Source organism: Cetorhinus maximus, chromosome 18, assembly GCF_964194155.1.
Source record: "Cetorhinus maximus chromosome 18, sCetMax3.hap1.1, whole genome shotgun sequence".
In the NCBI taxonomy this organism is placed as follows: Eukaryota; Metazoa; Chordata; class Chondrichthyes; order Lamniformes; family Cetorhinidae; genus Cetorhinus; species Cetorhinus maximus.
This window is the reverse complement of record NC_135896.1, coordinates 60,244,788-60,260,277: the sequence shown is the minus strand read 5'-3', so window position 1 is coordinate 60,260,277 and position 15,490 is coordinate 60,244,788. Positions and strand designations below refer to the sequence as shown.

The 15,490-nt window shown below is 41.9% G+C and overlaps 1 protein-coding gene across 1 annotated transcript; it reads left to right on the top strand.

Moving 5' to 3' along the window:
* Positions 1–5,490: 5,490 nt before the first annotated feature.
* Positions 5,491–14,497, top strand: fbxo33 (F-box protein 33). Its single transcript, XM_078562745.1, has 3 exons — positions 5,491–6,111; positions 11,736–12,427; positions 13,202–14,497. The coding sequence occupies exons 1-3, from the start codon at positions 5,663–5,665 to the stop codon at positions 13,471–13,473; spliced, it is 1,413 nt and encodes a 470-aa protein (XP_078418871.1). The 5' UTR covers positions 5,491–5,662; the 3' UTR covers positions 13,474–14,497.
* The last annotated feature ends 993 nt before the right edge of the window (positions 14,498–15,490 follow it).

Genomic DNA, 15,490 nt, shown 5'->3' with positions numbered 1-15,490 from the left:
ATAGAGTTTGAAGACAATGGCTTTGGTCTTGCTGGTATTTAATTGATGAAGTTCCTGCTCCTCCAATACTGGATGTCGCTCAAGCAGTTTGACAAATCAGAAGCAGTGGCGGGGTCAAGAGAAGTGGTCATGAGTTAGAGCTGGGTATCATCAGTGTCCACGTGGAACTTGATGTCATGTTTGGATGATGTTGTCAGGCAGATAAGTGTGGTACTGCTGTCATTGGCAAATCTTAAGGATTCATGCAGCAGGGTTTGTAACCTACCAGTTCAATACAGAAACATAGAGTCATTGAGATCTACAGCACAGAAAAAGGCCCTTCGGCTCATCGAGTCTGCACCGATCAAACAAGTACCTAACTATTCTAATCCCATTTTCCAGCACAAGGCCCATAGCCTTGTATGCCCTGGCATTGCAAGTGCACATCCAAATACTTCTTAAACAATTGGAATGCCTGGATAATTTGGCAGTCCTAATCTAGATGCATGTTGTCACGAGTCCATGGTATAAAAGGAGTCTAATTTGCTACTTTGTCAATTCGTGCTGTCATTCCTGATCTTATTTTCAAGATTCAAGCACCATTTACCATCACCCCTGTGTTCACTGACCTCCATTGGCTCCAGGTCCATGCAAAGCCGCAAATTTAAAATTCACGTCCCTGTGTTCAAATACCTCCATGGCCCCACCCCTTCCTATCTCTGTAACCTTTTCCAGTCTTATAACCCTCTACAAACTCTGTTCCTTCTATCCTGGCCTCTTGTGATCCTTAATTTCCTTTACCTCTCCATTGGTGGCCATACCTTCAGCTGTTTGGGCCCTAAGTTCTGGAACTCTCTCCATAAACCTTCTCTCTCCTTTTAAGTTGCTCCTTCAAACCTATATCTTCAGCCAAGCTTTTTGGTCACTAGTCCTAGTATCGCCTTATGTAGCTATGTGTCATATTTGTCTGATAACAGGCACAGACCAGATAATAAATTGTTCCTTCCACTATATTTGAACTGAACCTGTTGAGATTTATGAAATATTTTGTCATGCATGTGTCCAGATGTCAACATGAAAGCCATCAGGTGGATGACTCGAACATATAAGTGGATTCAAAAGTCTGAGAGAAACAGCTGATGAAAACTAGCATAAGATAAAAGTAGAAACCAGCCAAGTACATTTGAAGATGTAGTCTGTGAAGAAAACGTTGATGTATAGCAATGACTACAAACAAAAACAGAAAATGCTGGAAAAACTCAGCAGGCCTACAGCATCTGTGGAGAGAAAAACAGAGCCAATGTTTCGAGTGCATATGACTCTTCTTCAGAGCTAAAGAGAAGTAAAAATGTAATGAAATTTATACGGTTTAAGGGAGGTGGAGCAGATGAAGCTGGACAGAAGGCCAGCGATAGGTAGGGGCAAAGGAGAGATTGCCAAAGATGTCATGAACAAAAGGACAAAGGGGTATTAATGGTACTGGTACTGGCTAAAGGAGGTGCTGATGGTGGCATTAAGGTTAGAACACAGAATGTGATAATAGCAAGACAAGGGTATGCACTCTGGAAAGAACAAGTGACAGATGGCCCTTGTGGGGGTGTGGTGGTGGGAAAAAAGATAGAAAACAGGACAAAAGGTAGGGATAAAACAACGAATAAAAATGAAAATAAATAAAAATAAAAATAAGTGGATAAAAAATAAATAAAAATTAAAAAGTGAAAATGAATATTGAAAAAAGGGGATACAAGGGTGAGGATGGAGGAGAGAGTTCATGGTCTGAAGTTGTTGAACTCAAGGCTATAAAGTGCCTAATCGGAAGATGAGGTGCTGTTCCTCCAGTTTGCATTGAGCTTCACTGGAACATTGCAGCAGGCCAAGGACAGACATATGGGCATGAGAGCAGGTGGTGTGTTGAAATGGCAAGTGACAGGAAGGTCTGGGTCATGGTTACGGACAGACTGAAGGTGTTCCGCAAAGTGGTCATCCCGTCTGTGTTAGGTCGCTCCAAGATAGAGGAAACCACATTGGGAGCAGCGAATGCAGTAGGCAATGACTCTACAAATATGTCCAATCACACCATTACCTGTTTATGAATTATTTAAGCTATCCTGATGCTGCATTGATAAATGCACTATTATTTGGTTATTTTTTCTGTTTATCATCTGGTTTCATGAAAGACTGTACTCACTGAAAGATTGTACTCACAAGTGTGGGAATTCTAGTTTGTGCTGAGTTAGCTGGAGCAATGGGTTGGCAGCATGTTTGATTTTAATATTCTTGGCCTAGGCAGAAAGAAAAAAAACACCCAAGGATCCACTTCTGAACATTAACCAGTGACCCCTGCTGAAAACTGCATGTGTGGACAGGATCAGGTTCAGTCATGATCTTTTCTGCAGCAGAATATCATGCTCCCACTGGTTCTCTCTCTTCAGGTTCCTTGCCCCAAAAGCATATTGGCAACCATAGACTTCCATGTGTTGATCCATGGTTATGCTTGGCAAGGTACTGCAGTGGTTTGCCATTCCCTTCTGCAGGTTCTGGCTGACCAGGAGATTCTTTGCTCTTACTGCCTGCCACAGGCATATTGGAGGGACTTATAGGTTGACAATCAACCTTCCGTGGCCATCAAGTCCTACGGTGGGACTCAAACGCAGAGCTTCTGGCTCACAGGTAGGGAACCCTACCACAATGCCACAAGACCTCCTTCCCACTGTTTACCTCTCACATAAAGAATGGCCAATTTGGCAAGGCACTCCTACCTTCTCTATCCTGAAAGAAAATAAGTTAAAGTAATTAATATGCTTGGAAGAATTACACATAAGTTTTTTCAAAATTAATTTTCAAAATGTAAAGCATCACGAGTGAGACCAACATTTATCACTATCTGTAGTTGCCCCTTGAGAAGGTGCTGGTGGACTTTCTTCTTGAACATCTGAGTGACTGACTAGGATACTTCAGGGACAGTGAAATGTAGGGCTGTTGCACAGTTACCTGGTCAGAGCAAGTTTCCTTTCCTAATAGACAATATTGAACTAGTTAGGCTTTTACAACAATCTGACAGCTTTCTGGTCACATTTACTGATACCAGCTTTTCATTTTTTAAAACAGAATTCAAAGTCTTAAATTGCCATAATGAGATTATTAGTACAGGCCACTGCTTTACTAGTCCAGCAATTTAATCTCTACACTATTGTTCTCTTGTTCGTATTTGCTGTAACAATCCTTTAAATAAAAAGACTTATCTTTTACACACTCTATTTTCATATAATTATCCTTAACATTGTGAAAGGGATAGCAGATGCATTGTACAGAAAATTAATAGTTATATACATAATACTTTTATTCTTGAGCTGGAAGATTTTAATGAATTGCAAAGCAGGAGTTTGGCCTATTCTTGTTTCTGTTTGTTATGTTCTTATGTTTATTAGATATGGCTTCAGCACCTGATCACAAGTGTACAGTATATAAAAGAAAACTAAAATTTAGGCTGAAATATTTTCCATTTCTTCTTTATTCTTAGTTCAGAGCACACTGTACTCACTTATTTGAGTCTCTTCAATCACGTCAATTTTTTTTCTTGGTTAAAATTAGTGTTGACTTAATTTAACAACCATTTAATCTCCCTACACAGGGTGCCTGCAATTCTGCAGACTCTCTGGTGGAATTATTTATCTGAAAATATATACATTTTCCAACTATTCAAAACAGTTTTTGTGAACTGCATTTATTTTTAGCCAAAAGGATTGTTAAGACCATACCGATAAATATGACATGAGTACCGGCCTGTGATATCTAAACATTGGCAGCATGCCATCGTGGGACTTTTATTGCTGAAGCTGAGAGGGACAGAAAAGTAGTTCTGCCACTGTAAAGACTATTTTCATTGAATTTTTGTAGATGGACAAATTCCACAGCAAATCCACTGACATACAAATTATATGGTAAAACCATGAAATGAAAAAGATATACTTCATGCTAAAATATCATAATTCTTACAGTCTAAATAACAAACTAGACAGTGGGCTGTTATACACAAATAGCAATTATGCATGATTTATTGAGGATAATGACTGTTTGATGTAAGTAATCTAAGACCCTTACTGATATCAATATGGTGGGGAAAGATAAAAGAACCAGGTCACAGATGTTCTTGGAAAATACAGAGGTCATCACCCTGGATATTTTAAAATTTCTAATAATAGAAGCCCAGTACAACAATTTACTAAAGCCATTGCAGTTGGCCTCATTTATGTGTTAAGCTTTGGAATCCTCAGTCATTGAATATATTCAAGACAAAGGTGGACAGATTTTTGAGTACTGAGAAAATATAAGATATGGTGACTGTGTGGGAAAGGGAGGGCGGAGTTGAGATAGCTAAGGTCAGCCATGATCTAATTGAATGGTGGAGCAGGCTTGAAGGGTCAAATGGCCTGTTCCTATTTATTATGTTTCTCTATTCAAAATCTTTGATGGGTTTTTAAAAGCATTTCTTTCTCCAGTTTTCCGTCATTCCTCCTCCCCTTAACCGGTTCTGAAAAAAATAATGACGTGTAAACGCATTTTTCTAAGTGACCATGTGGGAGCCTGGACAGTGAGACCAGAAGCAATTCAATTATGGGTGCCATCTACCAGGAGTTGCCGAATAGCAGCCAGTAGCTGATTTGTCTCTTAAGCTCACAGGGACTAAAACCAACTCATCTTTACTGTTACCCTGAGTTGCTGACTTTGGATCAAATATGGGAGCTTTCCATTTTATATGGTTCGGTGTCACCCTGGATGGTGCATATACTGGCTGAGTTAATATTGGGGATGGAAATATTTCTTACAAAATTCTGTTCAGCTGATTTGCCCCAAATTCTAATATAATTTTGATTAAAAGAATTAGGGTCACATACATGTTCAGTAACTAAAGGGCACAGCTGCCCCTTGTGCAATGTGGGGGTGACAAAAGCCAAAATACTGTGGATGCCGGAAAGCTGAAATGAAAACAGAAAGTGCTGGAAACACTCAACAGGACAGCAGCATCTGTGGAGGGAGAAACAGAGTTAACGTTTGAGAGTGATGAAAGTTTTTTTTTTCTCTCTCTCTAGATGCTGCCCCTGACCTGCTCAATATTTCCAACAGTTTATGCTCCAGTGAAGTGGAGGCTTCTCCTCTGCAGAGACAGAAACTTCTGGTAAAAGTGTCAACAACAGCGGCCCCGAAAGGGAAGGGGGGGGTGACGTCATCTGACTCGCAGCCGGGAGTCTGTAAACAGGTTCGGGACGGCTCACAGAGCCGGGGAGAGACACTAGTTAAGCGGGTCAAAGCAGTCAGGTTACTGGTGCTTCAGATTAACTTGGAATTAGAACTGTGCACAGATATAAATAAGACATATATCCAGTACGTTTGTGGGGTTTCCCTGCGCGGTATTTGGTAATTAAAGTGATGATGTGAAGCAAATTCCCCCCTTCCCTGCAGTGAAGTGGAAGTTCCCGGGCAGTTTCCGGTGGAAGGCCCTGAGCCGCGAGCGGAGATGAAGCAGCGGCGGAGGTGAGACAGTGAGAGGAGGGAGGAAGAGTCGCCGCGGCCTGGGCTGCTGATCGGAGGGTAACACAGCCAGCAACAAAACTAAAAGCGGCATTTAAACCCTAGAGAGAGGCGGGGGGAGGCTGGAGATTGGCGGCGGAGCGGCTGCCGGGCGATGGCTCTATGCGGAGCGGCGGCGGCGGCTGTGGCGGCGGCTCTGCCGTGCGAAGTCATCGTTCACATCTTCTCCTTCCTGTCCCCCTGGGACCGGCTCCGGGCCTCGTCCGTCTGCTCCAAGTGGCGCGAGTGCCTCTTCTACCCGTCCCTTTGGCCGGAGTTGCGGCTCCGCCTGCGCGGCTCGGCCGCCGAGCGCTGCCGCCTCGACTTCCTCATGAAGAAATGCGGCTCGTTCGTGCGGGAGCTGCGGGTGGAGTTTGAGAGCGGCGGCTCCGAGAGTGCGGCGGCCGTGCCGGGGCTCGGCGGCGGGGGGCTGGACACCCTCAAGACCTACATGGAGGAGGTGGTGTGCGTGTTGAAGAGCGTCAGGAGCAACCGCAACCTGCAGAAACTGAGCGTGTTCGGGGACATCTACCTGCAGGAACAGGAGGAGAAACAGTCACACGAGTAGGTGTCCGGGCAAAGCGCCGGGGCAGAGGAGGTGGAGTGGGGGGGAATGGTATAGCGCCAGGTGGGGGGGGGGTCACAGCCGGATGGGGAGAGAGCGGGGGTCACGGGGGGGGGGTGTGGGATGGAGAGAGAGGAGGTCACGGGGGGTGGGTGTGGGATGGAGGGGGGGTGTCACGGGGGGGTGTGGGATGGAGGGGGGGGTCACGGGGGTGTGTGGGATGGAGGGGGGGGTCACGGGGGGGTGTGGGATAGAGGGGGCGTCACGGGGGGGTGTGGGATGGAGAGAGGGGGGGTCACGGGGGGGTGTGGGATAGAGGGGGGTCACGGGGGGGTGTGGGATAGAGGGGGGTCACAGGGGGGTGTGGGATGGAGGGGGGGTCACGGGGGGGTGTGGGATGGAGGGGGGTGTCACGGGGGGTGTGGGATGGAGGGGGGTGTCACGGGGGGTGTGGGATGGAGGGGGGCGTCACGGGGGGTGTGGGATGGAGGGGGGCTCACGGGGGGGTGTGGGATGGAGGGGGGCTCACGGGGGGGTGTGGGATGGAGGGGGGCTCACGGGGGGGTGTGGGATGGAGGGGGGCTCACGGGGGGGTGTGGGATGGAGGGGGGCTCACGGGGGGGTGTGGGATGGAGGGGGGGTCACGGGGGGGGTGTGGGATGGCGAGAGGGGGGTGTCGTGGGGGGGGGGGGGGGATGGAGAGAGGGGAAAGGTTCATAGAGCCGGGGATGGTTGGGGGGAGGTGGTGTGTGTGGGATGGGGAGAGGGGGATCCGGGTGGTGGGTGGGGGGTAGTCGCAGAGCCGGGGGTGGGATGGGGGACCACGGAGCCGGGTGAGGGATAGGGAAGGGAGGGGGCCTCCTTTCCCAGTCCCTCCTTTCCCAGTGAGCCGACAAGGATTGGGTGAGTCGGTGAAATGAAAGCCAGAGTTTGGTGCTGGAGGAGGAGGGGAGGGAAGTTATTCCCAGGCGATGCCATTTTACAACATACGCAGTACGATTAATGGATCCTCCGTTTTTCTACTGTCGTCTTTTCAGTTGCATAATGTCTGTGATGATAATTTGTTGTGAAGTGATGTTGCAGGTCCTGCCTGCTTTGGAACTGCGGTTGCCTGATGATTTACATCTAATGTTTGCAGGAGAGATCAAGCTGGGGATGTGAATGAATGGCCCGGGTGGTACAATAATTTAATCCGTTTTCCAGTTCTACACACCCACACTTTTGCCAGTTAATTTGTTCCCCTCCCGGCTTGATTCCTGAGTTTGTGACACTGTCTCCCGCATGTGCCTTCTCTTAATGTGCGAATCTCCCGGAAATCAGTGACCCAAAGTGGCTTTATAATCTAGCAAAAGTCTGATTTTACTTGGCTTCCTCCCAGGCACACTTTTCAATAGGGCTTGCTATGAAATTGATAAGTTGAATCTTTTCATTTTATTTTTAAACTGCTTCCATGGTCAATTATGCCATTTGTACCATCTCTTCCATCCTTCTGGCTAAGACACAAACTCTCAGATTTTTAATGCATTTTCATTTTTTTTCTTCAAACCTTGTGCTCTTTCTTTACTACATTTTTGGGAATTTGGGACTGGTATGTTTATTGTTAGTCGTTGCCAAATTTTGGGCTAGTTCGCTTGAGCCTATTTTTCAAAGTTTGACAGTCACTAACCCAGGGTTGCCTGAATACAGAACAGTACTAGACCCTCAATCAGTAGGGCACCACTAATAAATCATTAAAACGAGCACAACATTATGGGTGCTGGGAACCTGAACGATAAAGCAGAAAATACTGGAAGTACTCAGCAGATGTGACAGCATTTGTGGAGAGAGAAACAACTAACCTTTCAGGTCCATGACCTTCAGAACATTCTAACAAAACATTCTTGAAGATTGTATGTTTAAACTGAAAGATGCACAAAAAAACAGAAACAAAACCACAACCTCTGTCAGTGATGCAGTTAGTACCTTGCAGCACCCATTGATTAGATTAGCATACCAGCCAACTCAAAATCCCTCTCCAGAACCACCTGTGTATTTACAAGACTGCTGAAGAGAAGCACGCTGTCAGTGTGACCCTCCCCATGGGTCCCACACATCCTAGACATGTGGATGACAGTTTTTGTTGGGCCTGGGATTAGACCTGACCAATATAGTGAGTGGCAATTGAGCAACTGCCCCTTTAAATAATGTGATTTGAAATCTTTCATGGACAGTGCAGAAAGAACATCAATATTTTTGTTTATTTTTGTTGAATTATGACAATGAGTGGTTCAGTACGACTATCAATTGAACCTAGGATTTAAATTGTCAATTCTTTTTGTACCTGCTGGATCGGCCAGCTTTCAAAATGCATTTTAAAGCCAGTTTATGTAAACTGTGACGCACTAAATAGAACAGTTTTATTGCCTTAGAATTTTATTCACTGCGTCGTGTAATTGACCTTTCACTTCAGGAATAACTGGCTACTATTCTGAAAATCAGTGGGAGTGAAGTATTCTAAACAATGGGCCATTGAGGCTAAAACGTTGCTGTCATCAATCATCCCAATTTACTGTTTTAGATTAAATGGGGAGGTGCTTTACACGCATCTAGTCACTGCTTTTGTAAAAGTGCTATTTTTGGCACTTTATGGTAGTGTAGAGGGAGACAAGTAGCATTGATTGTGATATCATACAACTGCCCCAAATAGATATATCTCTGATGTGGATTTGTTGAATTTAAAATTGAATAGAAACTAAATTGTAACCTTGAGTTCTGAGGACTTGTAGAATCGAGTCTCGCTTCCTCATTAAGTGTACTCCTATTTCTAGCCAAACTGTAAACATAACAGAACAGCGAGGGTTATGGTTTCTATTAAACATTTCTCATGAAAAATATCAAAAGTAAAATGTATTTACTAAATAATCCTGTAATATAGAAATCAACATTATCCATATTGGGTCGTACAGGAGTGGAGTCACTTGGGGGACACTCATTAGTATTTGATTCTGTAATCAAAAATGTTGGTTATTTTATTGCTTAACATCAAATTGCTTTTTATGGATTTTCCAGTAGAAAACTACTGGATTAGATTTAGAACATTTTAATCTGCAGTAATGGCAAGAAAACTTTTGGCTTTCTTGGGTAACTTTTGTATTTTTCCCTTCCCTTTACTTATCTTGTTTTGTTAATGTTTAAATTGTTTTTCTCATTTATTAACGTTATTTTCTCTCTTCCAATTTCATTTTCTTTTTTCTTTTATTTCTATTTTTTTAGATCGATACTTAAAACAAACAGCAGATTATTTCCCCCTCCCCCCTCCCCCAGTCTGCATCCATTGGTTCTTCGGTATGCTAAGGAATATTTTCTGCTGGTCCAGTTTATATTAAAAAAATGTAGGTCTCATACCAGTGGAATTTTTGTCCCTTTATTAAAGGTAAGGTTTGATAGGATATCATATGTTATAGGGCTTGTGATACAGAAACAAATTGTATTACTCATATATTTAAACAAAAGTAAAAAGTTGGTTACCCACTGCATGAAAGGAAGTGGGTTTTTGACAATTAGTTTTCTGACATCTTTTGAAGTGGCTGTCAAGAAGCAAAACACCCTTTGTTATAAGAATTAATTAATTAGCCAAGTGTAGAATAATGTTTTCTTTGAAAATACTCCAAAATAATTGGCATATGGTTTGGAAGGGTTAGCAATAAAATTGTTTGCAAATCAACAGAACTCTGGGCTTGCTCACTGATGCTTCATTATCACTTTTACAAGTGTGGAAGAGCCACAGCTGGTAGTTATAAATTACAGACTTCCATCTCAGTCAGAACAAGGCAATAGGTTTGGAATTATAGAAAAAATATTTAAAATGATTGTGTTGCAGGCTGAAGAGCAGATCCTTCTTTGTGTTCAAAAGGACTATTGTGTATGTTTGTTGCTGTGGTCAGTTTGGGAGTATGTGGCATGGATTGCATTGCTCATTCGTAGGTCTGCAGCTTTACTGCAGTGAGTAGTCATGTTGGAGGCAGTATGAATGGTAACTGCACAGTACTACAGAGCAGTTAGCACATTGTAGTGGTTTAAGATTCCTTGGGAAATGTATATTTAACATAAGCAACCTACCGAGAGAGGTTTCATGATTGTGCAACCTGTTAACTTACCAAGTAGTATGGTAGAAATTTACACCGTCAGTTCTTTTTGTGATGTGTTTCAAATTTTGCTTGGGCTAGTGGGATGGTTCTGAGGACAAACCAGGCATTTCTCCAGGAGGTTGAAAAATTAGCAGCCCAAATGCTGTTGCTGGTATAGCCACCATTTAACTGCAAATTACAGTGGCTTTTGCAGCTGTCTGGCAGCAACTGGGATTATGCTTATTTAATCACAAGATAGTGTGGGTGGATCTGAAAAGGGAGGACAACAGTTAAAGCATTCATTGGTGCATTTTTAAGAATTTCATTCCTATATGTGACGTAAGTATATATGTATGCTGTTTGTATTTTTGAAAAGAAATAACTATAACCAGTTATATGATACTGTTTGTCAGTGTTTGTAAAAATGACACCGCTGTCTTGATGGGGCTTAGCATTGTCATTTCCATGCATCATTACTGGTAAGTATCATTCTGGAAGTTAAACAGAATCAATTGTTTTGAGATATTGCAACTGCGAAAAGTGTTGAACTCCAGTAACAGTGTCTTAGCAAAGAGTGAAGTGTTACATTAAAAAATCCTGCGGTGCGATGTTAATCATTTAATTCATGAACGTTTTGAGTAAATATTCCACATGGGAAACACAATATCTTGAATATATTGTGCACAACACTGATTTTTTGAGATTTCCTGACCTATCTTCACTTTGGAAATGTTTTTTATGGTTGGTTTGAAGCTACACTGTTGGTGTTCAGTTCCTGCACTGTCTTGTATGGTTCTGTTTTTCGATTGGTGGCATTCCTTTTAACTAACTGAAGTTTACCAAAATTGCTGTGACTTTTTAGTTATAGTGCAATGTAAAGGGAATAGAAATTGTGGAAACAAAAAATACAGACCGCATCTCCACAGGGCTCATTGATGTGAACAGTAAAACAAGAACTTGGATTTATAGCAGTAAACTAATGAAACAGCATGTTACTTTCTTTAGGGAAGCAATAAGAGCATGGTTTAGGAATTTACAATTAATTGCATTGTAGATAAAACGGAAGCTATTCATTTAAGCTGTATTACCTTGTGTGACATGAGGGAAAGTTCAAAGCCCGGAAACCACTAGCCAAATGAGCAAAGAAATAATGTAACCATTGCAGTTTAATCATGGAACAAACTTCATTTTAATTAATCCAATTGGATTGTGGTCTCTGAGGATGTGTAAGAGATCAAATCTAAAGTAAAATGGATTTGGCTGTAAATTTTTGAGGCAGTACAAGAAAGATTAAGCAAAAGTTCAGGTGTCAATTGACCAGCATTAATTTGCTGTGCTTGATGGGCAGAATGGCTTTTTCTTGCTCATTCATGCAGTTTAGTACAATGTGCATTCCATCCCAAGCAGTCTCTGGACGGAGGGTTGCTGGAGGACGTTCGGGGCTTTGGACTTATAAATCTAATTAATTTCCATTATATTTAGAAATGTAGCAAATGTAATGCTTTTGTTTATTACAGAATCCAACAATTGATTGAAGAGGTATTGGGAAATTCCAAACATCTGAAATGGCTCTCCCTTGGGTTTATGCTGGAGGTAGTAACTCCCACAACATTAGCAGCTTTGCCTCAGTCCAGTGCCAACCGCATTGAACACCTGAGTCTCCTGGATACCCATTTTATTAATAAATCCCCAGTTATTGAGGCAGTTGAGCTGGAGCGCTTTTTAAACCTGCGATCACTTGCATTGGATTTCTGCGATTTTACTGCTGAAGTAACACGAGTACTCGCCAACAGCAACCATGTGCCTTTGCATAGGTTGTCTCTTGTAATACATCATCTCTCGATGTCCAACATACAAGTGTTAGATAACATGCCACAAGATGCAGATTGGAAGGTGCTTACCAGGCACTGTGCAAATCTTCATGTTTACATCATGGCTTTTAATGTCAGGAATGACATTTTGCTAAGAATTCTGAAGCCAAGCATACCTTTAGAGAGAATTCACTTTGACAGCTCAACTAATGGTGTTTCAGGTGCTGTGGTAGATCTCATATCCAGGCAGTATGACAAATCCCTTACCCACTTCCTCCTAATAAAGGATGTAGAGCAAGGCATCAATGGTTTTCCGGATCTCAGCGACAACCGAAATGAAGACCCTTTGGTACTTTTGGCATGGAAGTGTACAAAACTTTCTCACCTCTCAATCCATGGTAAGCAATGCATTTATTTTTGCTTATTCCATTGCATTAATATTGATGTCGTAAATTGAGTACATCATCTTTTGGCCTGGGTGTGCATATTTGACTTTGATAGTTATAAACTTAAATTTTCTAAATTTTGCACATTGAGGCTTAGGTTAGGTTGTATAATGCAATAATCATTAAATGAAAGCAATAAGCAATATCATGAACAGTTTAAGGAGTGAAGTTGAAGTTCAGCGCAAAGTCAGATTTTTGTGTGACTTGAGAAATTTTCATATATGCTGCAACCCTGGACTTGTGACTGCTTGTCAAGGTGAGGTAATGCATTTTCTAGGCAATTATAGCACAGTGACTTTTTGGACCATTTTTCCTGTTACACACTACCAGATATGTTAATTGTGTGTTTTGATAACAGGGTTATGCTTCCACTATGCTGACCTCTAATCTTTGGAGAGTGCACCCGTGTGAAGTTTTACACAGCACCTTTATTATTGTGATTGTCATAGTGTTGAATTATGGATAGCTTTGTTGTGTAATCATATGGCCATAAGTGACTGGATTAATACTAGTTCCACCCTAGTTTTTATTCAGTATTCTTGCAGCAGTACATTTGAGTAAAGCAAATTTATTTCAAGAATAGTGAGACTTATTACCGGAGACGAATGTATGCCGCTGTTTTTTTTTGTGTGCAGTGCAACTTAGCATAGTGGCTGGGTTTTTTTTGGAAATTAGCAAATAAGTGATGAAGTTTTGGTAACTTTGCATTTTCAATTTGCAATCTAGGATATGCTGTTTGGGCCCACAACCTCATTGCTATCGCTCGGCTTCGTGGACCAGAGCTGCAAGTCCTGGAAGTGACTGAGGAGAGCATTAATTTTGATGAAGATGCAATGGCTGACCTGGATGGGGATCCTGTGCATAATCTCATTGAAGAAGTATCCTTAGGTTTAGGAAAGCGGTGGCATCCAGTAATGAAAAATGAAATTCTTTATGTTTTCAGTGAGACCACTCGTTATTTTTACAAGGAGATGCAGCGCTTCAGTGAAGGCATTTAGCATTTCAAACTTTTGTGTATTAGAGGGCCCTGCATTTTTCAATAATTTAACATTTACATGTGCTGTTAATTAGTATTAGTTATATATACATGTGTGTATCCTGCTTAATCTGTAAAATGTAGTTGGTATTGGTTTAGAAGTAGATGTGGCAAGAGTCACTGGATTTTCTCTGTCAGCGCCTGTGTCAACTGCCAAAGAAAACAGAATGAAGAAGTGCCCACATGCTGGCAGGGGCGGGCCAATGGCTGGTCAGCCAGAACCTACGAGTTTAAAAGGTCGAATTTTCGACCTGCGGTACACAGCTGTGCTGTGGCTCAGTCAACAACTTTACAGCTCTTAAACGAACGTGCACCTGGTTCACTGTGAATAGTGAATACAAAAAATCAGTTCTAACAAAGCTATGAGCTGCTGCTATGATTTTGAGAACATTCCACTAGGATAACTTTTAAAATCTTGTTAAAGCAAGAGGCTTTAAAAGCCGCAATGTTCAGGGCAACCGCGGGTACAGTCGTGGTCTCTGTGAGACTAGCACCTGACCCCAGTTTTAAGTGGTACGAATGTTGTGCATTTAATGTAAAGGACAGCCAGTATTACTCAGTGTGGCCATCATGCTGCCCAGCAGTGCTGTGACCTGGCTGCTTTGTATAAGCTTGTAAAACAAATTTACTGTATGCAACATATGTCAAGATTCTATTTATGAAGAAAGTGTGAGTGGTGATTGTTTCAAATGGTTTTACCATCTTGTGTCAATGATGCATTTTGACAGGTGTGCATTATGTTGCATGTCTCCAGTGATTAATGCACTTACCATGCGGATTTTATATGTACATCTGTAGAGTGGATCCACTGGTGCAATGTATGAAAATGCCAGATGTGGTGAGATTTTATCATTGAATGAGATCATATGAAATACTGACAGAAAATGTGAGGAAAGCAGTTGAATGTTAAATTAATGTTTAAGTTTGTGTTGACTGCTGATTGTTTTAATCTATCAATAAAGCATTCAAATGTCTTATTTACATAATGTTTAGTGCTAAAGTTTTGGGAATTTACAATGAAGTTTTAAGCTATATCATGTACACTTTGCAAAAAAATTGCATGTACTGACAGGAAAATACAAATTGGTTAAAAAGGTTAGTCTTTTACATACACTGAGTACTGTATTAGTATTTGCAGTAAAGTGTGGTTACAAACTATATAACATTTGATATCTGTTCCTTATACCATGGTTTATGATGCTGGAAATCTGTGTAATGTGCTTCCTGAACTGCTTACGTTTTAAATAGGATCATTACAATTTCATATGAGGTTCGTTACCATAACAGTCCTAAATTCTGATATACACCTTTCTTCTGTGTTCCTGATGGTGGAAAAGATTTAAATTGAGTACCAGGCTTTACCATTTGTTGAAATAGCATGCCAGATTTTTGAATTTTTACAATTTTTCTTTCACAAGAAAGTTTATATAGTGGGATGTTCCGGCTGTGGGCAAGAAAAAGCCAGGTGACATTGGCAGCTTTTGAGGAACCTACTACCTTCGAGATTGTATAGATGCAAAATGCATTTTAAGTGCATGGGTGGTGGGTAAAGCGGGGTAGAAATTATGTCAACGATTAATGTGCATTTAGAATTGGGATGGGTGGTGGTGCCAGTTCCCTTGTTCCCTGCCTTGGTGCATACTTGACATTGGGGCTTATTGCCTTTGTATCTAGTGCATCCATCTGCCTAATGTAACTTGGATTGAATTGCATATTGGCATCTCTAATAGGACCTTAGACTAAATAAGATCATCATCCAGTGAACAATTTTGAATATGTTTGTGAACAATTGAGTCTTGTGTTCTGCAGTTGTACTGGGCTGTACCATGGTTTAAAGATTGGGGCATTCATGGATCCTCTTCCTGATTATCCTCCTCCACTTGCAAATAGATCTGGTTGGCTGTCAGAACTTTGTTCTAATTTATGGGATTGCTCAGCTCTTATCTTGTGTACTGCTTTTTGTGTTTAGCAAACAGGAA

Coding starts and splice junctions, on each gene's coding strand:
- fbxo33 (XM_078562745.1), top strand. CDS start 5,663: ATGGCTCTATGCGGAGCGGCGGCGGCGGCTGTGGCGGCGGCTCTGCCG. Junction 6,112..11,735: donor GAGGAGAAACAGTCACACGA/GTAGGTGTCCGG, acceptor TGTTTATTACAG/AATCCAACAATTGATTGAAG. Junction 12,428..13,201: donor TTCTCACCTCTCAATCCATG/GTAAGCAATGCA, acceptor TTTGCAATCTAG/GATATGCTGTTTGGGCCCAC.